General features: G+C 41.1%; 2 protein-coding genes across 4 annotated transcripts in view; both read right to left on the bottom strand.

Annotated features, from left to right (window-relative positions):
• The window catches only part of scaf11 (SR-related CTD-associated factor 11), a 14862-nt gene extending 1220 nt beyond the window's left edge, over window positions 1-13642 (bottom strand). Inside the window, exons 1-14 of one of the 3 annotated variants that reach the window (XM_079263169.1) lie at window positions 13485-13642; window positions 8988-9031; window positions 8728-8873; window positions 8567-8650; window positions 8334-8413; window positions 8175-8254; window positions 8045-8082; window positions 7869-7939; window positions 4637-4762; window positions 3743-3843; window positions 1093-3453; window positions 659-981; window positions 395-568; window positions 202-321 (exon numbers count right to left, since the gene is read on the bottom strand). In XM_079263169.1, the coding sequence (XP_079119295.1) occupies window positions 202-321; window positions 395-568; window positions 659-981; window positions 1093-3453; window positions 3743-3843; window positions 4637-4762; window positions 7869-7939; window positions 8045-8082; window positions 8175-8254; window positions 8334-8413; window positions 8567-8650; window positions 8728-8873; window positions 8988-9006 (3723 nt within the window). In that variant the 5' untranslated portion in view covers window positions 9007-9031; window positions 13485-13642. The remainder of the gene's footprint in view (window positions 1-201; window positions 322-394; window positions 569-658; window positions 982-1092; window positions 3454-3742; window positions 3844-4636; window positions 4763-7868; window positions 7940-8044; window positions 8083-8174; window positions 8255-8333; window positions 8414-8566; window positions 8651-8727; window positions 8874-8987; window positions 9032-13484) is intronic. The other 2 variants (XM_079263171.1, XM_079263170.1) reach the window with 2 other exon arrangements.
• A 1727-nt stretch (window positions 13643-15369) lies between these two features.
• The window catches only part of arid2 (AT-rich interactive domain 2), a 31786-nt gene continuing 20893 nt past the window's right edge, over window positions 15370-26262 (bottom strand). The window contains exons 12-21 of the mRNA XM_079263571.1: window positions 24810-24888; window positions 24583-24717; window positions 24279-24484; window positions 20130-22510; window positions 18977-19131; window positions 18747-18885; window positions 18517-18602; window positions 18204-18327; window positions 17798-17889; window positions 15370-17042 (exon numbers count right to left, since the gene is read on the bottom strand). Of these exons, the coding sequence (XP_079119697.1) occupies window positions 16931-17042; window positions 17798-17889; window positions 18204-18327; window positions 18517-18602; window positions 18747-18885; window positions 18977-19131; window positions 20130-22510; window positions 24279-24484; window positions 24583-24717; window positions 24810-24888 (3509 nt within the window). The 3' untranslated portion in view covers window positions 15370-16930. The remainder of the gene's footprint in view (window positions 17043-17797; window positions 17890-18203; window positions 18328-18516; window positions 18603-18746; window positions 18886-18976; window positions 19132-20129; window positions 22511-24278; window positions 24485-24582; window positions 24718-24809; window positions 24889-26262) is intronic.

Genomic DNA, 26262 nt, shown 5'->3' with positions numbered 1-26262 from the left:
ACCCTTCCCAGATAAAACAAATTAAACATTAGCAACTTGTTTTGCTTTTGAATGTATTTAAAAAGGCATTTAACATCCTACAACAATTTCAAATCAGTGTAGGTGTTTACAACATATTTCACATTGCCACTACTATCTCTATTAGGTACTTAAAAGGAAGTGTGATTAAAACAAATAGACTGTGGTTTAGTAAGTGTTTACCTTCTCTACTGCTTTGCGAACTATCTCTTTGTACTCCTCCTTTGTGATTTCCTTCTTTTGGTAAAAAGGTTTGATGGCTGTCTTCACTTCGTTTATAGCTTTCTCTTGGATCTGCTGTTTCTGAAGCACAAACAGTGTTACTTGGAGAAAGATGAAAAATGTTTAGAAACAGATTTAGATGGCTGCGTGTTACCTTTTCTTTTTTGGAACTGTCGGCTTGAGCCTTATTATAATGACTGGGCTGAGTTGTAGAGGAAGGTAGCACTTGGCTGGCTGCTTGCTGGCCCTGGGTCACTGCTGCAATGCCCGCTTTGGTTGGTGTGGGAAGAGGAGCGGGTTTCCCGTAAGCCAAAACAGTGCTCGCCATCTAGAACAAAGCAGAGAGTCAAAGTAAGGATTGTGGAAGGGATACCAACACATTCATAACAGTCTTGAACCACATATCATTGCAGTGCACCTGTGTTGTGTGACCATCAGGCTGAGCTGCTGCAGTCTGGCTGCCTGCTTGCATGGGTGGAGGTGGGGGAGGAGGGGGTGGGAGCCCCTGCGCGCCAACCGTAGGCACCTGCAGCAGTGGCACAGAGGGGTGGAGGTGCATGGGGACCTGAGGAGGCATGGCGTAGGGAGCTGCAGGCTGCAAGCTGACAGGGAGGGGTCCTTGCAGGCTCTGGATAGGGTAGTGATGGTGAAGAACATTCAGCTGAGGAGGAATCACATTCATAACAGGAACCGGAGCATTTCCCGGAACTGTCTGTGGAGCTGGATCGCTTTTTGGTGGATCTGAAAACAAAAACGCACAAAGTTAGAAAGCAGAGAAAAGATCGTGGTGTGTGCAGCCAAGATGACAAAACGGATCAGGCTGACTTCAAAACAAAACTTGAGGAGAATAACCTGTTGCTGCTGGCTGCTGCTCCTCCTCTGATCTGTTCCAGGTGCATGGCCCTCCTCTCTCCCTCTTGGAGTAATAATCCTGCACATCTGCAGGTAGCGTCCTCCTGACAGCCCAGCTGGATGCTGACGACCAACCTGATCGGTCAACCATGGAGTCTCCAGGCTCAGACTCCTTCTTCCGGCCGCCACCTCGGTTTTCGTTGAAGCGGCTATACGAGTCGTTCCCTGAATTGTTGCCTGTACCTGAGAAGTTGTTTCTGGGCTGCCAACGGCTGTCGGCCATGTCCTCCTGTTGGCTGTAGAAGCTACGGTTGCCGCTGCCTCCCCATCCGCCTCTGCCACGTTCGAACCCTCCGCGGCCTCCTCGGCCACGTGGCTCTCTTCCGTTTCCACTGCTCTTGAGGTGGTCTTCCCAAGAAGAGCTGCCACTGAAGCCAGAGTCCCGGTTTCTGTTCTCCGCTTCACCTCGCGTCTTTTCCGTGACCCAGTCGGGATTTTCTGACCAGCCTTGGCGATCAGGAGAACTTTCTGATGGAAGACCATTCTCAAATCGACTGGCGCCTCCGTGATACCGCCGTCCCTCAGAACCAGATCCATCTGGCCCAGATCTCCAGCCAATTCTACGGTCCTTCCTGGGGGGAGTCTGTTCTCTGGATGAAGGACGTTCAGGACTGGGTGCTCGCCTGTAGGACCTAGTTCTGGATCGAGATCTAGACCTAGACCTAGACCTTGACTTTGACTTAGAACGGCTCCTGGATCGTCGCCTCCTCCTTTCACGACTGCGGTCTCTTCTGTGATAGTCTCGTTCCCCATCTCGATCCCGATCCTTCTCCCTGTCCCTGTCCCTATCTCTGTCCCTGTCCCTGTCTCTGTCCCTGTCTCGGTCTCGGTCTCGGTCTCGGTCTCTGCTGCGAGGTCGTGAAGACCGACCTGAGGGCACGCTGCCATCCCGCTCTCTCGACCGCGAGCGCCTGGATGATTCCCTCTTGGAGTCCCTCTGAGGTGACCAGGTGGACGTTGGGGAGTGGAAGCGAGAGCGCCGCTGCTTACCGTTCTTCCTCTCTTGGCTTTTTTCTCTTTCCTGTTGGTCCCTGGTGCTGCTATCTGGATGTCCTGGAGTTTCTGAGGCAGGAGCAGGAGCTTCTTCAGCATCTGGGGAAGTCTTCTCGCTCTGGAGATTCAATAATGAGTTATTCCCCTGATCACTTAAGGGGGAACTGCAGTCCATTGGGACAACATTAGTATCATCCTTGGATTCGCCATCATCTTTGGACACACCATCATCCTTGGACGCGCTGCCATCTTTGGACATGTCCAAAGTGCCATCTTCAGAGCTGTCGACTCCTAAACCTTCATCTGATTTATGCATTTCTACATCTGCATCCTCTGAAGCTTTGGCTGCCAAGTCATTTAGATTCTCCTCAGAATCTCCAGCAGAGGAAGAAGCAGCCTGTGTCAAGTTCTCACATGACTCAGCCTTCATTTCCTCTGAAGGTTTTTCATCAACGTCTTCTTCTGACGCTGCATCAATCTCCATGTCATCGTCCTGCTTGTCACCCGGAGGAGATATCTGGTCTTCCTGTAAAGAGTGCTGAGAGACAGCAGGGGATGGAGGAGTCCTTTTCTCAGATTCATTTTTCTCAGAGGAAACTGGGCTAGCTGGTTCTTCTTCCTCTGTTTTGTGCTGGATCTCCTCCGAGCACGAGACAGGGCTGTCAGGAGCTGATCCTGATGGACAGGAGAGGTCATTCTTTTCTCCATCAGCCTTCTCTTCCTGTGGTTCACTGGATTCTTCCTGATTCTCATTACCGGCCTGCACACCATCGCTGCTTACAGATCCGAGATCTCTTTGCTCATCAGCAGAGTTTAACCCACTTTGTTCTTCTGCAAGGCCACTATCAGCATCATTCAGCTGTTGATCCGAGTTGCACTCTTCCTGCTGTTCTTCGGTGTTTTCCTCTTGCTCCACCTTTGCGCTGCTCTCTCCCACATCGCTCCCTTCCTCATCCTCGCTTGCGACTGGGCTGCTAACAACTTCAGGAGAGGGCGCTTTCTTAGCTGCAGGTTTCCGTTTGCCGCTGGCCTTTCGGTTTGTTACCCGTTTCCCCTTCCTTTTAGCTGGTACCTGGGAAGTCCTGCCCGGCTTGTTGGATTGGCTGGTTGATGAGTCGGAGTTAGACAAACTGGACTGTGGAGGTGATGCAGGTTCAGGTGCATGAGTCTCCTCTTCGGTTTTGCTGTTGCGTCCAGATCTTCTGGAGGGTAAAGACTCTTTGGTGGGAGCTTTGGATGTCGATGATCTACCGCCTCGCTTCTCTCCTCCTTTGGGACACGTGACAGCGCAGACTACACCCTGAAATACTACAAAAAGCAAAATAAAAGCTAAAAAGTGCATTCTGCAATGTCTGGAAAATACATGGTAACATAAAAGCAGCAAGTTATGTCCTTTCTATTCAGTCATTTTGTAAATTTAAAAAGTCTGTGACCTATTTAGCGTTTTTTCAAATTGTCAATAAAGATATGATGTCAAATTCAACAAGACAACAGTGAGCAAATGTTTCACCATGAAACTGTTAACATTAAATTCTATGGGTTTATTTTTTATTTGAGGTTATAAGAAATTATGTCAGCTGCATCAGATGTAACTCACCAAAATGACTCGTGCTAAACGGTGAACTGGCGGTGAAGGGAGATGAGATGAGTCCAAATGGAAACGAGCTGTCGTTCCAACTAGCTCCATGAAAACGCTGCCTGTGAAAACATATTAAAATAAAAATGACGTAATGACTTGCTTCCATATTAAATTGTGGTTACAGGTGCCTTGATTTGATCTATCAATATCCCTCAATTCTGGCACTCTGCAAAAATGATTATATATGAACCATACAGGCAGATCAATGCAACTAGCGAACGAGAGGAAAACCGAGTGACGGAGCATCGGTTGCAGAAGACACAAATCCAGACAAATGAATTAAATAATCTGTCAGATTAATTTGGTTACAAAGAAAAATTACGAAGGAGTCACTGTGGAGAACGGCTCACCAGTCAGTAAAGCAGCATAAAAAGTTAGAGTGAAAGGAGGAAAGACACTGAATATTTCATTTTCATATTAATTTGTAATGCACTTATATATATATATGTTATACATATATATATATATATATATATATATACATATATATATATATATATATATATATATATATATATATATATATATATACACACACACACACACATCTATCGATCTATCTATATCTATATCTCTATATATACTGCCTAAAATACAATAAAAGTGGAGTACTAAGTAGTAAGAAGTAAGAAGTGTTGTCCTCATTTTACGCTCAGCAACATAGAACAAAGGCTGATCAGAGTGAGTAGTGACCCTGATAATGTCAGCTGAGTTTAGTCACTACCCTTACAGATGACTGTTTTAATACAAAGAGTGTCAAAGCGAGGTTGTCGAAGCAAAGAAAGTCAAACAAAAAATGACATCAACTAGAGAGAACATCGTCGAAGTGGTAGCTGGCTGTAATTTCATTACCTTGAGGTGCCGTCAGCAGGGATGGGAGCAGCAGGGGATGGCCAAGGACAATGCTGTGCCTGGGGTTTGCACTGCTTGAATCCATTGTCATACGTAATGTCCTCTGCTAACCAAGCAGGATCGGCACTGCAAAATGATCAAACAAAAAAGTATCACTATGTTTGTCTACTAAGTGATTTTAGTAATTTTAAAAAAAGTGCAATTCATCCTTTTTAACATCATGGTGGCAGAATACCTGAAAAGAAGAAAAAAGATGTTGATTTTTTGGGGAACAAAAAAATTTTGCTGAACTTGTAGAAGCAGAAATGCTCTGAACTACGATCTTGAGCAAAGAGCTCATCAGCATATGCATTTTCATCATAAGCATCTGTTTTATTATCTTCACAACTTTGATGTGGTCTAATCTCATCTTTTTTTTCATCTGCTGCCACTTTCCATTCAACAGCAGAAAGAAATTGCCTGCAGCAGATTGTAATGGTTGCAGAAAAGTTACAATAAAACGTTTGCATGACATCGATGGCCTAAATAAGAAAAAAAAAATCTATCTAGGCTAACCTAACACATCCCTTGAGATGTTAGCTTGTACTGCATCCATCAGAGCACAGTTATATGCAGCCACAAAGTTTTTAATCCCTGCAAACAGCCCTGTTTTAAAGTTACTTACAACTGCTGACTGTACATGAAGCCATCCTCAAGAAAAATAAAGACACATTAAACCTTCAGACCTGCATCACTTTTTAGAACAGACCTTTTAATCAGCTAACATGTTGACAATGTTTGTCAAATTTCAGATGTTGTCAGATTATGAGGCTAAAATTGTATAAAATGTATGTATCAATGCATAAAGCACCAAACAGGACACAAATCAACGGAAGCCAAGCCTTTGCTTCCCATCTGCATATCATTCTCTCAAGGCTTGCAGGAGGAAACGTATTGTCAATGAGAAAAACACACAACATAAACTATGAATTAACATGTTTTTCTCCTTGTTTTCTTCACCTTTTACAGTCATACATGCTATTATTCACCTTCTATCCTCACTGAATCAACAGAGTGCACTTTCATTATGCGTCAAAAGCATCATCTAGGTTTCATTCCAGCCATAGAGGGAAATTATTTTGTCCCTTTCCAACAGACAACTTAGTCACTTGTTGATCTTTGGCTGTTCAAGATTGGATATTACCATCAAGTTAAGCTGTCTAACTGGTCAAAAATTTGACAGAAAGTGACTTCATCATAACTTAAGAGGTCTCTCAGCAACATATCAGTGTGAGTAAATTTATTTTATTATGACAATGTGATAAACAAAAAAATATATTCTCATGGATCACTCTATGGATTTGATCAAATAGTCACCAAATAAAGACTGCATTTTGAGCCTGGTATGAAAATCTGTTGTACAGAAAATAAATCCCAGGAAAACTTCCATAGATCACCTTACCATGGGGAGTCAAACACCAGTCCTTGAGGGTCGTTATGCTGCAGGTTTCTGAGGTTTCGTTGCTACAACACAACTGATTCAAATAAATTGGATCCAACAGCTTGTCAACCTTTTTACAACAACCCATTAATTTCAGCTAAATGTGTTGGAGGATGGAAATGACAAAAATCAGCAGGGTAGTGACCCTCGAGGACCAGAGTTTGACACCTGTGACCTAAAGGATAAGCTTTCAATCACAATTTACCACACAAAGTTACACCGTACTGTTCTTGAGACGCTGTTGGCAAGAAAGCGATTGCACACACAAGTGCCTGATCCAACAAATGTATATAGAAGAATGTTAAAAATTGTGATAAACACACTCCTAAACCTTGTGGAAAGCCTTCCCATGGGAGTTGCAGCTGTTATAGCTGCAAAGGGTGGGCTAACTCCATTTTAAACCCTACAGATCAAGAATGGGTTATTTCAGATTTCTCTGTATACTGAATGGAGACGTGAAAGTTTGCTTTATTAGGAAAATACAGACTATTTCCTCTGGTGTTTAACATGAGAAAAAGAAGTTTACTATAGCATGCTATATATGACAGCTTGTTTCTCCAGCTTTACGGATTGTTTTAATTAAATCAATGACACAATAAACAGTAATAATCTAAGAAGGTTGCCTTTCTGCACAATATGTTGTTGCAGATTTTTAAAGGTGTTTGGACATCTTTGCATGAATCGCCTTAATACCAGCACCAGCTAAATGTTAGATTTTCACTTGAAAGTGTTCAAATAAAAGAGCTCCGTCTGACTGTCAAGCATCAGCGTGGTCTTTCCATACAATCGTTTGAGTGGACCAAAATTACAGGCGGTCCTTGGTTTATGAACGACACGCCGCAGCGTAACCTGAAATTCTGCTGACGTCAGATTTTTACCCTTAAATACCCCCTAAATACTCCCTTAAAACACAAAGTAACTATCTAACTACATGTATTATACATCACATTAATGAAAAAACAGTACAGGCAATTAAAATAAACATTTCAATTAAAATAAAATAAATATACACACACTGAGGCGTCGTGTCAGCCTTCGCATCACGTGTTCCCAGAGCTTATATGGACCTTGTAACTTTGAAACTTGCTCTATTTTTATTTTTTTACATTGATTTAAAGGTGGAGTATGTAAGATTTTCAATATTTTCAAAATAAATTAACTAATAAATTAACTACAATCATAATTAGATAGTTTTTTTAACATGTAGGTTCCATTAATTAAATTTGTAATTTAATAACACATCAAATATGGACAGACTGGAACCTATATGTTTTAAAAAAAACTATCTAATTATGATTGTAGTTATTTTTTTAGTTAATTTATTTTGAAAATATTGAAAACCTTACATACTCCACCTTTAATGAGCATTGTAGTCGGAACAACTAAGTCGAGAACCATGTAACCCAAGGACCGCCTGTATACAGACTTGATACTTTACATAATTTTTTTTTTTTTAACCCATTTATTGTGATTGTTTTGTGATAACTATGCATTTCTTGCTGTTTTATTATAGTTGATATTTTAGTATTGTAACATTATCTTTTTCCGTGTTTTATTTGCGCATCCCTTTGGAAACTGTTTATGTTTATAAAATGTGCCATGGAAATAAAGTAGATTGGATTGATACAAAATTTCACAAAAAAGGCATATAGAAAACAAATTACAATCATGCAAGCAACAATGAGAATTCTAAAAACATTTTATAGGCTTCAGTAAATATAGGCTTCAATTTCAGCTGAAAGTGTGACTTACATGTCCTGAGTGGATGTTATTACTGACACATGGGGAGGTGGTGACCACGTGCAGCACCCTGTTCCCCTCACCTGGAGAAAATACATCCAACACCAGTGAGTTTTTACTGTGATATTCAAGCCAAAACTGAAACCTGAATGTAAGAAAGAGCAGACGGCACAAACTGCAAAGCACACCTTTTTTCTGTTCAGTGATGAGGGATCCTCGTCATTACCTGGAAATTAGATTGACAGACAATCAGATGCAGCGGACGGACACATGAGCAGGTCAGACAGATTTTTGGAGGTAGATGGGTTCAAAACATACATTTCCTCACAAGTCCTTTTGTTTTGGTGTCAGTTGTTTGCCTCTCTGTCTTCTGCCGCCTCAGTTTTCTTTCTTTGCTTCTAGAAAAAATACATTTTCCATTGAACTTATCAGATCTCTGTTCACTGATTTTTATGAGACTATCTTAGGAAAACTCACTTGAGACAGATTTTCTGTTCAGGGTTTCTACAGCAGCAACTCTCAGACTCCACTCGAACTGGCCGTTTCCTCACAGGAACCTGAAACAACCAAGCAGGATCATATTTATTCTCTTTCTTTGTCCAACATAAAGGTCAAACCAGAAATAAACATTCATGCAACTCCTAGGAGTTTTAGGGATACAACTTAAGCAACCCAGTTTTTAACAGAACACTGGCAGAAGCCATACTGACCTGCACAAGGCGGAGGTTGCCATCCCACCTGTAAACATCACTGAAGGGTCTCCTGTCCACAGGGCAGGAGGGAGACATCTGCAACTTTAAAGCAAACAAACAAAACCTCATTAATACATAAATAAAACAGTTTAGTTTGTTGTGGTGTAAGTGAACATCACCTCTGCCCATGTGACAAGGCATCTGAGGCAGAAAACATGGCAGCAGCTGTCAGGCATGGCGAGCTCGCCTCCAGCCAGAACACCCAGGCAGATAGGACATCTCTCTGCTTCCTCAGCATCTGACCCATCAGGAGGGCCCCAGCCACCTGAACACAAAGAGACACACTCTCTGTAAACATATGTAATAACCATGTATGATCATTTCCAATCACTGCGGACAGTAACAATATGAACTTTGCTACTGATTTCACTGTTCTCACCACTTCCAGCTCCTGTCATGTCTGGACTCTGGCTGTCCTGATCACTGTAACACAGAGAGAGACAGAAGTATTATGACGATGCTGTTACAAAGACCAACTTTTTTTTTCCTTTTTAGGGTCTTGCCTGCAGATTCAGGCTGTCAATCCACAAACAACTGATGCAAACAACAAAATAAAGTTGTTTCATCTTGTGATCTAACAAACCCCAACACCTCTTTCCTAGTGTCTTTTATCTGCAAGTTTTTGCAGTCAGTTTAAGAGTCTCCGTCTGAGTTGGTAAGTGCATGGTTCTCCAAAAAACAAAAGGTGACTTCTCCTGACTAACAGGCCAGAGAGGAGCAATCTCAAGGAAATGAGCGTGTCCACTTCCTGACTCAGAGTGAAAAAACAACCTGAACACTAAACGACATGCTTCGTTGCCAGTGTGGTAGCTTTCCTGTGCATGTGATAAGTCTGCTAATGTTACAGTCAACAAAGCTGCTAATTATTATAAGAATGTTTTTGGGTTTTTTTTAAAAATATTTTCAAGACTTTACTTCAGAGTTCAGGTCAGAACTGAAAATTCTTCTGTAGTTCGCAGAAGTTGTGAGCTTTTCAACGTCACAAATTAATTATTTTGTGCTGTTGGAGGACTCATGTCATTCTCAAATCACTGAACATACAATTTTACAAAACATCATGCCCTTTTTGTTGCTCAGCTGACAGTGTTAAGCAGCGTGTGCCTTTATTTGCATGCAGAACAGGAAACTGAGGTCTGACTACAAACACTTACTAAAAATGCATTGTAACACCAGGTAATACAGGTATTTTGTCCTGTCAGCTGCGATCAGACCTAGAACATGTTAATATCAAGTCTCAGTAGAGTCCACATAAGTAAAATGAAAATTTTGCATGAGCCTTAACCCAACTGAAATGTATATGGTGATAGTTGCAAGGAACCTTGAGGTTTTTCTTGGTGATGTCAGTGAGGCAAGTCCTGATCAGAGAACTAGAAACTATCCTAAACGAGCAGTTATTGAGAAGTGTTGCAGGGAGCATTGTTGTACACAGAGACCCACACTGTAAGAGAACAGCATCCATTGTCCTTCTCGTCCCTATTGCTTTGTTTTACAGGGATGATGTGTTACATATATTTTGGGAAGTGAGGAGTAACAGACATCTAACCAGCTACATGTACTTCCCCACAGGGTGGCAGCTTGGTCAAAATATGATCAATATAAATTATAGTTTCCAAAGTTTCACAACTGCCTCCACCAGCTTGCCTTTTTCCCCGTCATAGGACATCCTCATAAAAAACAACAGAAGGTGAACTTTTAAAAGGCCTTGAAAACATCATACAGTCAGTCACAGCTTGAGCCACAGTTAGAGTTCAACTTTGCAATGTAGGTGGACAAACATCCCTGTCTAAGTATACATCCACAGGAGGAGAATGGAGGTATTGAGTGAAGCATGTTAGATGTTGCGATCCTGTGGACTGTGAGAAAAGGTTCAAGACAGTCTGCTGCTTGTAACTTTCTCTGTGGGAGACTCCCATCCCAATTTCTGGCACATTTACCCATAAAATAAACATGAAAATGAATTAAAGAGACGAGCTTTGTTGGCAATTCAGGTGCATTAATGTGTAGGGATGGGAAAATAAAATCGAAAAAAAGAATATTGTGATTTTTTTGCTTCACAATTTAAAATTTTTTTTTTGTTAGAAAATAGATTCGGGATAAAAACCTATTGTAACTGCCCTATTAATGTGTGGCAAAAAAATGGAAAAAAAAACACAATTTAATTTGAGAAAAATGTGTGCGGTGCACCTTTGTACATTTAAGTTAAGCTGCACACATAAATGAAGGAGTTAAGTGACTTTCAAATTGTATTATCTGAGACTGAGTAATTGTCTAGTTTTGAGGGCTTTTATGTTTCGTCATTTCAGATTAACAGAGGACAGAATTTTAAAAAGTATCCTTTTGGCTGAGTAATACAACTGAATTTTTTTCCACCCTGATGTCCTGTAAACGTACTAATCGCTTCATATTGCAGCCTGCATTAAAGCAAATAAGTAAATTATTACTACATGAAGCTTGTGCATTCTCCTAATGAAGAGCAACTCTGATGCAAATGAAAACGTAATTAGTTTAACTAGAAATTAGTAAAAAGCCATGTATTATCTGTAGACTAGAGAAGCACTCTGGGAGCTTTACTAAGGGAGAATCCTTTAAAAAAGTCCTGGATCCAAACAGTGATTTGAATCAGCACCGAAATTAAATCAGTTCCTCGTTTTCACATTTCCAACAACTACTGAAAATTTAATGAAAATCCGTTTGTAATTTTTGGAGTATCTTGAACACAAACAAATAAACGCCGGTAAAAAAACATAACCTCCTCGGCGGAGGTAATTAAAAATATGGTTGGCATTGTCAATATATTTTGTCCAGAAAAACCATGCCTTAAGAGAGAGATTAAACTGGAGTTTAATTATTAGGTCTTTTATGTCTTTATAGCCCCGACAAAGTAAAATCTTCCATAATTCCTCCTACATGATGGCACCTATTGTAACCATGCATTCAGTTTAAGAGAACAGGGTCTGAAATTTACAGGACATGAAAGACCAGGGTCTCCTGTTACAGTCTTCCAATTTGATGACGGAGTTTTAAAATGCAATATATCAGCAAAGACACAGATTGATTTAATGCAACCAAAAGCCAGTTGATCAAAGCTAAAGCAAGTATGTGATTTTTCATTATATTCATCAAGTTTATCTATTATTGGAAATGCTTTAAGCCAGTGTTTCTCAACCACTGTGCCGTGGCACACTAGTGTGCTGTGAGAGACTATCAGGTGTGCTCTGAGAAATTACCCAATTTCACCTAATTGGTCTAAAAAGCAGCTATGTGTTCATCCAAACAGGTCCCAGTGAAAGACAATAAAATTCCTTCTTGTGTTTATCTGCTTTCTATTCAAGAGGCTTTGACGACATGGACTTCATCTTAACTATATGGACTTTTTAAAAATAAATAAAACATTTTGCCTTGTGGTGTGCCTTGTGATTTATCAGTGAAAAATATGTGCCTTGGCTCAAAAAAGTTTAAGAAAATACTGCTTTAGGCAATAAAAATAAGGTTTCTCATTGGTGTGAATTTCTGGTGATTTAGTCACTTTAAAGTGAAAGTGAAATAGTTTAATTTTAGATTATCTGACTCCCTTCGTGTTTGGTTTCTAAAACCAACATAACCAGAGATTATTCAAGCTTCAATTGTCCAGATTTAAGTCTTAATATACATTTCAAGATGCAATTAAGAACCCTGGCAGGCCATTATGTCGCACAGGCTGCTGACACCTTTGCCTTCGAAATCATGTCTCTAAAAAGCAACTCCTGGCTTGAAACATTTTAATCATTTTAACCTCATACAAGTGGAAAAGTCTGAGACAATAGTGTCGGTTCAGTGAACACATTTCTCACCGCTAAAAATAAATTATGTCAACCGAGGCTGGAATATCCAATCGGCAGTATGGGCACAGGCCCAGGGGCCCGCGTCCATTTGGGGCCCACGTAGGGCAATCACCACCATGAAACAAAATGTACATAAAAGCCAGATAGTTACACCAGTGTCTAGTGTATTGCTATTGGTACCACTGGCTAAGAGAGGTTAGAAATGTTGTTTCACAGTGTATCATTCACAATTTTTACAATGTTGTGGTGGGGAAGGGGGGCCCTGGAATAATCTGGGCCCAGGGGTCTGTGTACTTTTAATCCGGCCCTGCGCATAGGCTGCTGACACGGAATTCAACACCTTTGCCTTCATATTATGTCTCTAAAAGCAAGTCCTGGCTTGAAACATTTTAATCATTTTACCCTCATACAAGTGGAAAAGTCTGACACGATAGTGTCGGTCCAGTGTTTTTGGTGTTAGCACATTTAAAAAGTAATTATGTCAACACAGGCCACTGATGAGCTTTGTGCTCCAACTGTCAATCCAACTTTGTTATTCAAGAGACTTAGCCATTTATCACTCAAGGCTTGTTGGGAACCTAACATTAGCCTAAAGTCATATCAAAGCCACATGCTAATTTTAAAATATAGCTATAGATGTCACCAGAAATGTGAAAAGTTGGAAGAAAGGTAGCCGTTAACGTATTATTTTGCCATTTTTCCCAGCACGGCCTACGAACCGGAGCCACTACATCGGCACCAACTTGAACAACCAGCCAACGCTACGCTGGCAACACGGTTGTTATTTGTTAGCCGAGCCGCTGTAGCTGGCAAAAAAAAACACGGTTACCAAAGAGCTAACTGTCTGTTATTAACCAGACAGCAACGACGGCTAAATAGTGTTTATAATTAGCCTGGACGGCTGAATTGAAGGTCATAGATTGGCTAGCTAGGTGGCAGCAGGCGAATTTAGCTCAAAGCTAACCAGCGGCTTTAAACAACAGCACCTGCTTACGTCGCTTCTAGCCGCTTTGCAGCAAAGCTCCAGTTAGCTAGCAGAAAGTGTCGTAACTTACCTTTGAATGCAGTTGTGGCTGCTTTCCACCTGCTTAACAGTTTTTAGCGTCCAAACTCTTGTAGTATAATGCTGATAAATCGCGTTATTTGGAAATTATTTTCACCTAAAAATGAAGCGTAGCTTTCAGAAAGTCTCAGCCACATGTCTTGCAGTCTAGCTGCTAGTTTGCGCCTCTGGCGTCACCTATTGGGGCCACTGGGCATTACAGACAAGAATGGATTTATCTTTGGGATTTTATAAACTTATATAAACAAACATAGAGGACTTTTAAAAATATATTCCGTACGTGTGGATTCATATATACATACATTTAATTCTTTAATCTCACTCTACCTAATAAGTCATTCAAAAAGTCCTTTTTTCCCATGTCTTGGTACTTATCTGAAATACAAGCATTTAGTGAATTGATTTAAATTAAATTGAAAGATTTCAGTGCAGCATCAAAAGTCTAGTTAATAAAAAATAAGATTTACACTGATGTCTGCTGAAAACAACACATCAGTCAAGCAAACACATCTGCTTGGCAATATAACTTCAACATCCCTGAAGTTGTACCTCATGATATATAACCATGAATTTCTAATTATTTACTGTATCTCACCTCAATGGGAAGAAAAAAATCAAAATGAAACTGAATTACATGATATTGAAGTATTTAGACACTATTTGCATGATAGATCAAGAGTACAAGCAATCAATAGACTCGCTGTTCCAGTTTTAATGGATGTATGGGAGTGAAATGATCCTTTAATGGAAACAAATAGTTTGCTGAATGGTATTGCATGATATCAGACACAATATGATGTGCTGCAGCAGCAGTACGTGTAATGATATGAAAGCTTTTTTTATTGTTAGTGTTCAGCTATGAATATTTATGACATTTAATTAAAAAATGCATTTTAAATCACATTTCCCCTTTCAGTGCCGTATGACTTAGGACACAGCAGAATACTTTTTATCAAGGTTGTATTTAAGCTGGTTCAAGTGAACCTAGGACACTCACTTATTTGGATTCCATGAATTCAGAACTTCCATGTAAATGTGGCTAATTGTTCTTTTTTTTCCTTTATATTATTCTGACATGACATTTGTTGAAATTTGAACAGTGTAAATCAAACAAAACTGATAGCCTTTTAGTTTATGAGGTTTAAAATACCATTAAAGACCCTCAGCTTCTGTGATCTTGGCTTTCATTCACACTTGTTGCACAATTCAAAATGGTTCTGCATTTTTGCAATGCTGGATTTACATTTGATTTTCCCCCAAAATAAAAGCCTTTGATTTACTTAAAATCTTTATTGTAACCCTCACCCTCCCACACATAACTCATTTGTTTTGCGCTTACTTTACCAAAAAAAACAAAAAACAAAAAAACCCTACTTATTGTATTAAAAATTTAAAATGTTGCTTAAAGTGGCTAAATTTAAGTGGTTAAATTATAAGGCTAAAAACTGTTAAAGCATTGTGTAAACATATTTGTATGACATTGGTATAAACCAATACTGAAAACATTTTCTGAGTTAGTGACCACAAATTGTACAAGACTTTTCTCCATAAGTAAGGACACTGTAGTTAAAATCTTAATAGTTTGAAGGCACTACAAAATGATACTTAATACACATGCTACAAAATAAAATAGCGATTTTGAACAAACCTTGGCTTTTGCGCAACACAACCTTTAGAGATGTTTGCTTTTATAAATATACCTTAAAATATGCAACAATACCACTTTAAAAATATGTATGGATTCCAACCGTGAACCAGGAAGCAGAATTTAAATGCATTTCCTAAACAGATAAAGGGCTATAAAAAAAACAAAAACAAGAGTAAACCCCAAGCAAAATGTTCAGTGTTTTATTTAAAAACTATAAACAGTCACCAAAGTAAATAAAGCCAATCTCTAACAGACTGTTAGGTCTATGTATAGTCACACATCCTACTGACACCGCAGAAATGAAGATGGTTGGGTCGCCCCGGTCAGATGCTAATACGACAGGCAGTCAAATGTTACACAACACACGGTAGAGAGGACAGTCTGAGGACGTGAGCCGGAATGTGGCATGGTATTAAGAATGAAAAAATAGTACAATAAAACTCCACACTATATTAAGATAGAAAAAAGTAGTGAAGAAAATATCATACCTGCACGTAAAGCAAAGAACACAGGAGAAAACCTGTATAAAAACTCCATGTATTTAAACCAATTTACAAATACAAAAAAATTTTGGTACGCGCACAGTGCACGTACAATGACAAAACGCTTACAGTGGATATATGCTCCTTGTGTTGTGTGTGCACGCGTGGTGGCGGGACAGGGTGTGTGAGGGTAGAGGAAGGGAAGAGAATACCTTCAATATTTTTTTTTCTTCTACAAAATGACATGAGATATATTATTCCATACTCTTTCAGCCAGCAAAATGAGTTCTACAAGGTTTTATAATACAAAAAATGTCACAGTTCCACAAAAAACTGTTTTTCCCCTCCCTAAGCTTTACAGCATCAGTACCTTTGCAGAATTATTTACAAGTTTTTAAGTACATTCATCCACTGCTGAGTATAGAATCACATTAGATACAAGTGACCAGGGATCATTAGAAAAAAAAGAAAAAAACATACTAATTTATTAAATTCTGCCAAAGTAATGCTTCTATTACTCCACAGAGCAAGTTCTCCAGTGGCTGCATTGCCAAGAATGGATCTTCTTTATATATATTCACAACGTATTTACAGGATTCTTTTTCATTAATCGTAATGGTACTCATTTATAATAAATAAGTGAAAATATATTGACTCAAGTAAGAAAACCAAGCTACCGAGTTTCTAAAGACAAAAACAAAAACACAGAAGAAAAAAAGAAACCATTGCGCCGGTAGCCAGCTAAGTCCTCCTACACCTTACATGAGACACCTTTAGAGGTTCCCGTGGCCAACTGGCCCCCCTCATCTGTACTCTTCAGTCACCCACAGCTCACACGCACTTCTTTTGAGAAAGGAAAAATAAAGAAAAAGGAGAAAAAAAAAAAAGAAGAAAAGACAACGATTTAAAAAAATTTAATTAAATAAACAAAATGTGCTCGTGTTCGGGGTTTTGTGGAGTCCCTCGGGGAAGCAGTCTCAAAGAGCTCCCCCTGGTGGGCAGCTGGTGGAAGACCCCAAGGCAGGGTTTTTTTCTTTTCTTTTTCTCTTCTCTCTTTTTCCTGTGTATGCGCAGATGGAGAGGATGGGAGGGGTTTGAACACAGGTTGACGAGGAAGTAGTTGAAGGATAAGAGGGAGACAGATGGGTGGCAAGTTGCAGCAGGATCAGGGTCTTCGTCCTGGTTCCTGGCCCTCGGCTCCCAACCACCCCCTGACCCTGCATTGTTGACCTGCTACGGCTCATCGGTGGCTTGCTCCTCTCGTCAAAGGAGAGGGTAATGGGGTGGTAGGCGTTTTTCCTTTTGGCGTTAAGCCTGAAGCGAGCGTGTGAGTTCATAAAGGCATTTGGCAAGCGTGGTGGAAACCTCCATGTTACTTAGTGCGAGCACAGAGAGATGCGTCTCATGCCTCTTTACCAACCTAAGAGAAACAAGAGAAAAAGCTGTCTTTAGCCATGCATACAAATATTCAGAAAAGCAGAATTAATCATTTTTAAGTCAGTTCTTACAGTCCCAAATATGAAAAATGTGATGGATGTAAAAAAGGGAAAAAAGAAAAAAAAAATCTTGCAAATAACCTGCTAGACAGCAGGTATCGTACAGGAAGAATCAATACAGCACATACATTTTGTATGTACAACCTATAAAAACATAACTGCACAGCTCAAACTTATCAGACTTGCAGAGAAGCCTGTAGAGACAGACTCATTAAGGGGTAACATGTTTTTTATTCTGTGGTTAATTCACATTCCTGTAAAGAATTAATTAGGAATTTTTCATAAAATGATTTAAAGGTAAACTAATTTTATTTCTCCACTCCAGGTTACAATGTGAGTTATACCGTCTCTGTTAAAGGTAGTTATTATATAAAAGCACAAGAATGGTGCAAGCACATATCCTTCAATGCAATTCTTTTAAAATCCTTAAAACATTTGATGAGATTTTAGAATATAAATGGAAAAGACACAATTTCTCAACTTTGTTTCTGGCAAATTATTTGTAAAAAATACATACATTTTTAAACATCTGTTGACAAACTGGAGATCATCTACACATCTTTACTCCTTCAGCCTTTTGCAGATTTTATTTTCAGTCAGGCTTACAATGATACCATTTACCTGACATGTTTCACACAACCTTTTCTAATGACTTGTTTCATCTCAACGGGATACTTACATGCGACCACAGTCCGAGTGCTTGGCGATGTTCTTTAATGTTAAGGCAGCAGTTAGTCTTATATGTTTGGTCACTGGTCCCTCTTTCTCATCCTGAGAGAAAACAAAGAAATTATGTCATGGAAGAGAACATGGAGACCAGAAAAGAGACTATAGATCTTCTATAGAACCTGATGAATAGCTACATGGACATCCTTTTAACCTGCTTTATCCATATCTAATGTTTTCCCAGTCCGATGACCTCTGCATGAGCCACGACGAGATGAAAAACAACAGGCGTTTCATGCTATGAGCAGCTTACATTCACCTCAGCCAACCCAGAGCTTAGGAAGTCACACACCAGCGTGTGTGAGCTCCACAGAAATGCAGGGAGAAATGGTGGTAAGGGTCATTTTGGCTTTACTCACAGTGAAGTCCCTGAAGACCAGGTTTCGAGAACCTCTGCGAAGGGCCATGAGAGCTGCGCTCGGATGATTGACGATTGCTTTCGGTGCCCGTTGTGCCGGAGTGCTGCCTGCCACTGGCGGGGTCCTTTGCAAGATATCAAGCAGACAAGTCAGGCGGGAATATATTAAAGCTGTTCAATGTTTCATGAAAAGATATTCTAAATAATTGAAAACTCGGCTACTTAAGTTTCTGTTTAATCTTGGTTTGATATTAAAGCAAACTTCTCATTTAACAAGCCTGGTACTGCAGATAAACGGAAGATGTTGTACATACTGGGAAGAAGTCTGATTCGGACTTTGTGCCTGCTGCTCCTCTAGCTTGAGTCCAGCCAGTAAAGCCTCTCGAGAACAGTGCTTATCCTGGCAAAGCAGAGCGGAAATGATTAGGACTAATCCTACACACCATGCTACAATTTTATGTTGTGACACTAAACTTGGCATAACAAGACTAAATTCGTGTTAAAGAATCTCGGCGGACCACAGATGACAGGGATTGGAGTTTACCTGTAAATGCGTGATGAAGGACAGTCTCTGTCGGGGAAAAGGTTCACATCCCTCCCACAGACAATGCCCTCCGTATACATCTTTTCCACCGTGCTGTGTAGCTGCGTGGTAGAACACTTGAGACGGTGTTTCAAACCACCTAAAAGGCAGAAAAGATTGACAAAGACTCAGCTTGATTTCATGTCAAGTTGGAGACGATGTTTAGGAGCGTCGATATACGTGGACTTTACCGTCTACAAGACTGCCACAGACACTTGAAGTTCTGCCCTGCTTTCTTGCTTGGCTCTGGCGGTGCTGCGGGGGTCTGCTGTGCTGGGAGGTGTGGGCTGTGGGTACCCGCTGGTGCAGGTTGAGAGACGGGGGGTGGGGACGGGGTAACTGTAGGCTGTAAGAGAAAAGTAAGGAATTTGTATGAAGACGTCACAGATGCAGCGGCGAATGAAAGTCACACACCTTTAACAAAAGAAGAACTAGCAAACAGCAGCCTGAACTCATCATCAGAAACAAGTTGTTGACTGACAAGTAACCCCAGTCCGTCTTTCAGCAGGAGTTGTTCTCTCAGCCACATTGCTGTAGGAGGTGGGTATCAGTGAGAGCTACATGGTCTTAACTAGTCTCACCTTCTTAACCTCCAAAGGGTTCATGTTACAAAATTATTTTATTAAATCAATTCTTTGTCTTTGATTCAGGCTTATTTGTGCAGAATGACAAGTGTGTTGAGTGTAAGTGAAAACACTGAGCAGAAGTGTGAAGAGTGCATTCTTGTCAATCATCCATCACTTCCAACACTAAAGTGTCATCACTTCAGTAAATCAAAAACATTAAAAACTACTGTGAATAAAAACAGAACTGAACAAATGGGAATGTTTAGTCTCACGACGACCCTCTTCAACCTTTTAACTTGTGAGCAGTTTTTTCTACTTGCACAGCAACTTTAAGTCCATAAAATCAACAGGCGACATCTTTAGTCCTTTTCAACTTTAGGAGGACTTAAAGATTATTTCAGGTCTGCTGCTTTTGCATTCCCACTGAAGCCTGATGTTCAGGGTAGATCAGGAAAATTAAGTCTGTTCAGGTGTGCCACTGGATATTTAAAAAAAAAAAAAAAAAAAAAAAAAAAAAAAAAAAAAAAAATCAAAATAGTTCACTTCAGCCTTGTTTGCTTCAAATGTCTTCATATTACATATTCCTATAGGATGTGGGCTTTTATTTGTGCCTCAGAGTGTAACTGTAGTGTAGTTGCAGTTTTAAAATATTCCTTCATTTACTCAGCATGCATCAAAACACCTTTTTCCCCTAACAAAATAAAACAAACTCAAACAGACCAAATCCCATAACCAGAAGAGGGAGTGAATAGTGTGGCTTCCAGAGAGACTAACTCACCGTTGTGCCAGCTGCCTGAGTGGGCGAGCAGTTCCTCTGCTGAGTGGCGTTTTCTATTGCTACTTTGGCTACTGTGCTTGGGTCTGTTCCTGCTGGCACTGCCACCATCGTGGAGCTTCTGCCGGCGTTATTGGGGTCGCTGATAGTGATGATCCGTACTCCCACTTTACTGGGGATGCCCGAGGATGATGAGCTGCGTTCTTCGTTTTCAGCCGGCCTCTTGAGGCCTCGAGCCTCGGAGGCCACTCCGTTTGCAGGAGGGGCACTGAGACTCTGGGAGGTAACAGCGGAGGGGGGCAAAGAGTTGGGGAGCAGTTGCTGTCTTAGCACCGGCGTGGCGTGGCCTGGCCCCAAAGGTCCATTGGTTAATTCCGAGGAAGGCCTGTGGCCTACTGCCTGCGGTCCGTTGACTAGGCGCTCAGCCTGCTGGGCTTTGGCAGTGTCCTGCTGGGGAGGAGGAGGACTGGGGAGACATGAGTCTGAGCTGTGGCTCTTCTCAGAGGGGGCCACCTCCCCATTCCCCAAGTACTGTTTGGAAGCAATGTGATTTGGAATGTTTTTGTTAAAGTTGCCACCGCTCTCCCCCCGATCAAAGTCACACACTCCATTAACAAGAGTCTTTTTGGGGTCCGTGTTGCCCTCAAGAGGGATGTTTAAACCTGGGGAGAGGGCCTGCTTCCCGTTAGCAGGATGATTCTCTGTAGCCGGGCCATTGAGTGCTCCCTGGCTGTTCCCTGAGTGGTATGGAGGTAGATTAGACTCCATGCACTTCCTACCATTTAGCAGCTTGGCACCTGCCGCAACATCCCCATTACTGGTTTTACCATTGGAGGAGTCTCCTTCGGCCAAAGAAGAATTCTCCATCACCTCTATCTTCCTCTCGTGGATATGCAGCCCTGTGGCATCCTTAGCCTCCTCCTCCTTTTGACAAATGATCCTGTCTCCTCTGAGGGGAGCTGGCAGTGGTGGTGGAGGAGGTGGACCTATTGGAACGTGGGGTGGGACTGTTCCAGCAGAGAATGGAGGAGGGGGGACAGCCGGAGTGACGGATCCCTGACTGACAGCAGCGACAGCAGCAGTAGAGGTGGTGAAGCCAGTGTTGGGGACCACGGTGAATGTGACTTGTCCAGCTGCTGTGGGACCCTGAATAATGGCGGTTCCCCCTGGACTACTTGAGGAAATGAGCTGACCTGGCAAGAGCTGAACTGTCTGAAGGGTTGGAGAACCTGCAGAGGGGAGCTGGCTGGGGACCAACTGGACATTGAGTGGCTGAGGCTGAGGAGGAGGATTCTGAGTGCTGTAGCCCGCCTGGTAGATGACCTGTGGACTTGTGGTTATCGCATTATTGGGAGGGGGCACTTGTGGAGCAGGTAGAATTAGCTTTCCTCCTGGTGTAGAAGGCCCTCGCTTTGGAAGCAGTAGCTGTTTGATCAAGCTGGACTCAGTGGAGGTAGGCTGAGAGGAAGGAGTTGGGGAAATGATCTGAAGGGGAGGCTGCTGATGCTGCTGCGGATGCTTTTTTGTGGACAGTGCATGGCTAACAGTTTGATTGGGCTGAACCTGGGTATTAGACTGAGAGGCAGAAGATGGACAGGGACTGGATGTGGTTCCGGGTTGGCCTGCTAACTGGATCGTCTGGGCTCCAGGAATGGTGGAAGGGTTGGCGAGAACAATCTGATGTATAGCAGGGGGGTAGGCTGCATTCTGCTGAGGATTAGGACTGACTATTACTACACTCTGAGGCTGCTGGTTGGGAGTCGCTATCGTGGCTGCTGGTCCACCTAACTGGTTTGGCGCTGGTTTGGGTGCAATATTCTGAAATGTGACGCGTGACCCCTGGGAATTAGGCACCCCAGCAACACTCAATGGCTGACCACCCCCGACCTGGATGGAAGAGGAAGGTATGGATTGTGCAACGGCACACTGTGGGTCTACCTGGACAGCTGGTCCAGACAGAGGGGGGGTTTGAGGCAGAGGTGGGGGTTGGGTGATTGGAGGGCAGACACCCTGTACCCTGGCGGTGAGGACGTGACCTTGTGGTACTGGCTGAAACAGCGTGACGGGTGTCCCCGTGGGGAGCATCGGGGAGTGTTGCTGCTGTTGCTGACAGGCAGGTGGAGGTGTTGGGTTCTGAGGACTGTGGTTCTGGTTGGCTGGAGTCGATGCAGGAATCTGGACCATCGGGCCAGGTTGGATCTGCTGCTGTTGTGCTGCCAGAGGATTTGACAACTGCGGAGGCACCTGTACCGGCCCCGGGTGACGGGGAACAGTCGAGTGAGGAGGATCCTGTGCGTTTGAGGCTGGAGCTGTGACACCAGGGCTGTGTTGACCCGGGACCCGGACAAACTGAGAGCTAAGAGCAGCATGTCCTGGTGGCAACCCTGTTGACACAATACATACAGAGTGAGAGAAAGATTATTTTCATCATCACAAAGAAGCCATTTAAACTGATGCAGTATTGTAATTTAATACATTTCATACTTTCTGATTAGATTTTTCTCTTTTTGTGTGACTTTTCCAGGCCTGAACCATATGGGGGGGGGGGGGGGGGGGGAGACAACCTAGTTGCAGTTTTCCTGACCAATATTGAAATTTGGTTTAATCTTTTAAATTCCAGCTTCTGTTTAGTGTTGATGCACAAATATATTTTCTGTATTATCACAACAGCAAACAAAAGAAATGCTATATAGTCTAAGAAGTAGGGCTGTAACGATATGCTTTCATCCCAATTCCATTCCAATTTTTTGGATGCTGATTCAATTTAAATTTAAATTCTCACTATTCTTTGATATTGCTGATTATTATAGATTAAAAATGAAAAAATATATAAAACTTTTTTTGCTTGTCATTTTTATTGATTTCAATTAGGAAAAAAACCACAGTCGCCAGACATTCATTCTGTTGCTATAATGCCCAAGAAGACAAGTAAGATCATCAATAACAAATGACAAAAAAAAAAATGTTATAATGGATTATTTTATTTATGTGAAAGAAAAATTGATGTTTTAACAAAAAAATATAATTTTTTTAACAAAGAAATTGTCTTTAAAATTGTGAAGCAAAAATATGCCATTATTCTTTTTTTTCTTTTTTAATTCGATTTTCCCACCCCTAATAAAAAGGGAGCAAAGTTAAGAAATAGGTAGAAATAGGAAAAATAGCTAGCTTCACTTCCAAACTACAAAAATACAACCTGAAGCCAAAACACTTTAGTCTGAAAATGACATTTCCTCTACGACAAGTTTATACTCTGTCCAACAGTCTGATCTTTATCTCATTTACACCGCAGAACGTCATTTCTCTCTACATGATTGCTGTTCTGCACACAGTAGAGTTTCACCCCAATGACAGACACACACGTGTAAAAGTGTCTGCACAATCAAGCCAGCAGAGAACAATATATCAAACAATGTAAGTCTTCAACTGAATGAAAATTTGAAGTTTCATGGCAGCAACTTTTTCCACAGAAGTCACGCCGGCTAATTTTTTCTTTTTACTATTTTACCACATATTTATTTTACCACAAAAGAGCTTTATGTCATTAATCGTGAAGCAGATACAAGTTTGTTCTATGACTACAACAGGTTGGATAAAAAATTAATTTCCTCAAACAGAAAACTGATGTGGAGCATTTTCTTTTTATTAATATGGTTTACTGGTAAACTAAGCCAACTAATCAACCAGTATTTTTTCAGTTGCATACTTAGAAAGCACACGGATGCCAAAATGTCTTCTGTGCTCAAATTCATGACATGTGATGCAGCTTAGCTGCCATCTTCCAGTTTCACTAGTTAGCTCCTGCAAGTAACTCCCTCTCTCTTTGATCAGCATGTTTTTGCCTTTGTAATTAGTTCAGCCATTTTGATCTCAAGTGATATCAACTCTGCTCTTTCTGCAAACAATCCTTCTACACATGATCTGTTGTGCATTCATCTTTTCATAAACTGAAATGTAGACTGTACATCCAACAGTCTGGATGCTTCTTGTCAACAAGTCAAAAACAACCCAGAAGGAAAAAATCCATGCATCAGCAACCTACCCAGATGTTCAAAAGTCTTTCTTCTTTTTGTTAAGAAGACTTCTGTTCTTACCGTTCCAATAATGATGCATGCAAGTAAATGTAATAAACAGAAAAGCTTTTGGTTTTACCTGGAGGCGGGGCCTGAGGGTCTCCAGGCGCTTCATGTCGAGCTGCTGGAGGTGGAGGAGCCGCTGGGCTCTGCTGTTGCTGCTGGTAGTACAACTGGATGGGCAGAGGGATCGCCCGTCGCCTTAATCCAACCAGGAGGATCTGAACCTGGCTGCTAACTTTGGCTTCATCTTGCCGTCGCATCGTATGGTTGGGGAACACCGTCCTGTGGTGGTGAGGGATGACAAAAGGAAAATAATAAACACAATCATTTTCTGTACGTAAACTTTATCTAAGAAACAAGAATTTCGAATCAGGACTGACCGCAGACATTTGAGGAAACCAGTAGAGTTCAAGATGTTGCTTCGTCCCATTTTGCTGCATGTGGCCAGGTACTCAGAGTACATTTCTGATCGAGATACGGAGCCGTCTGGATTCGTCTCAAAGTGTGCATTTAGCCTGTTGGTTAGCAGCAACATAGGGACGGTTAAGAGTGCAAGTGGACAAGAAGCTAACAGGATCTACCAATATGACAAAGATGCCAATCTCACCACTGCAGCGTAAATTTCTCCCCATCAAGTTCAACAATACCAGGTGGAGGTTGAGTGGCTTGAACTGGGACCCTTGTTACTAAAAGAGACAAAGAGTACGAACAGAAAAAGTTAGTCATTTGTGCTTAAAAAAAGTGGATTAATTTAATGTGAGTTAATCCACTGTCAGATCCCTTCACATCCGCTTCACATCAACAGTGCTACCCAGGGGGTCCACTAGGTGTCAGCACACTCATAATATTACATGGGTAGTACACCTTCAAGGTTAGGAGGGTTTCACCTGCTGATTCACACACACACACAAAGCTATTAATGTGCTCTACGTCTTTTGTCTCTGAACCATGTGCCTCAACACTTTCGTCCTTGTGTCAGAGCTTCATACATAAATAAGAGCAAGAATTTCAAGTTAAGAAAGTAGCACCAGGCCTCAGGATTGCAAATGAAGAGGTTCAGAAACAGGTGAACTGGCAGTGAAAGTATGGTATGAATGAAAGCAACAGCAGGGAATGAGGAGAAGGTGATAACATGTAGCTCAGTCTTTGCCACAATGTGGAATGAGTTGTCACTTGTATCATTTTACTCTCGTCTGCTTTACAGAGTCACCATGCAAACTTTTAATTAAACTAAAGCAGACATATACATTTTGGATTTTTCACACAACAGGAAAACATTACATTAAATACATTAAAAAAATTACCAAGTAAATTATGTCTTAAATAAAACAAAAATAAGGAAGCACACTGATTTGAACCAAGTGGGGTATTAAAAACTTGGAAAAGGCATCAAAACCATGAAAGAAAATCTCCCTAAGAGGCTGTTGAAGACAACAGCCCAACTGCCTGCTGCATCGGTAAATAAATACTGTGCTAAACTGTCTGCAGAAAGCAGATGTGGTCATAAAATTAATAAAAAACAAAACACTTTTTCACTCATTTTTTCCTTTTTTTTTTTAGCTGCCATTGACAAACTTTATGGGCCATTTTTAGAACACAGGAGGACTTAAGATATTTCGGACTTATAAAATCTTATTTGTAGACCAAATGACTTCAATTCTCACATGACACCAATACATCCAGATTTATTTCCCCATTTTAACTACATTAATGATAAATGTATTAAAAGCAATGGATTTTTCTTTTCCTAAATAAAATTCTGATTCGCTTGTTTTTCTCATTTGAAGTTCTTCACTTTGCAAAAACAGGTTTAAAAACGTCTGCTAAATGACTGTAGAATAGAATAGAATAAATCTGATTTTCAAGGTCAGTTTAAATAAACTTGTTTAGTTTCCGGATGGCTAAACTGTGAAGCTGTGCTGTGGTGTTTTCAGTTCAGGAAAATGACAGCCCTTCTCTCTCACATGTACAGCCAGTTTTCACTCTGAAGGCAATCAATTTTCCCAAACACTACCTTGTAGCCATTTGCATTCTCTGTATGAGCTTCTTAATATCATTTA

Source organism: Telmatherina bonti (genome assembly GCF_933228915.1).
Source record: "Telmatherina bonti genome assembly, chromosome: 23".
Classification (NCBI taxonomy): Eukaryota; Metazoa; Chordata; class Actinopteri; order Atheriniformes; family Telmatherinidae; genus Telmatherina; species Telmatherina bonti.
This window is presented reverse-complemented; position numbering and strand designations above follow the sequence as displayed.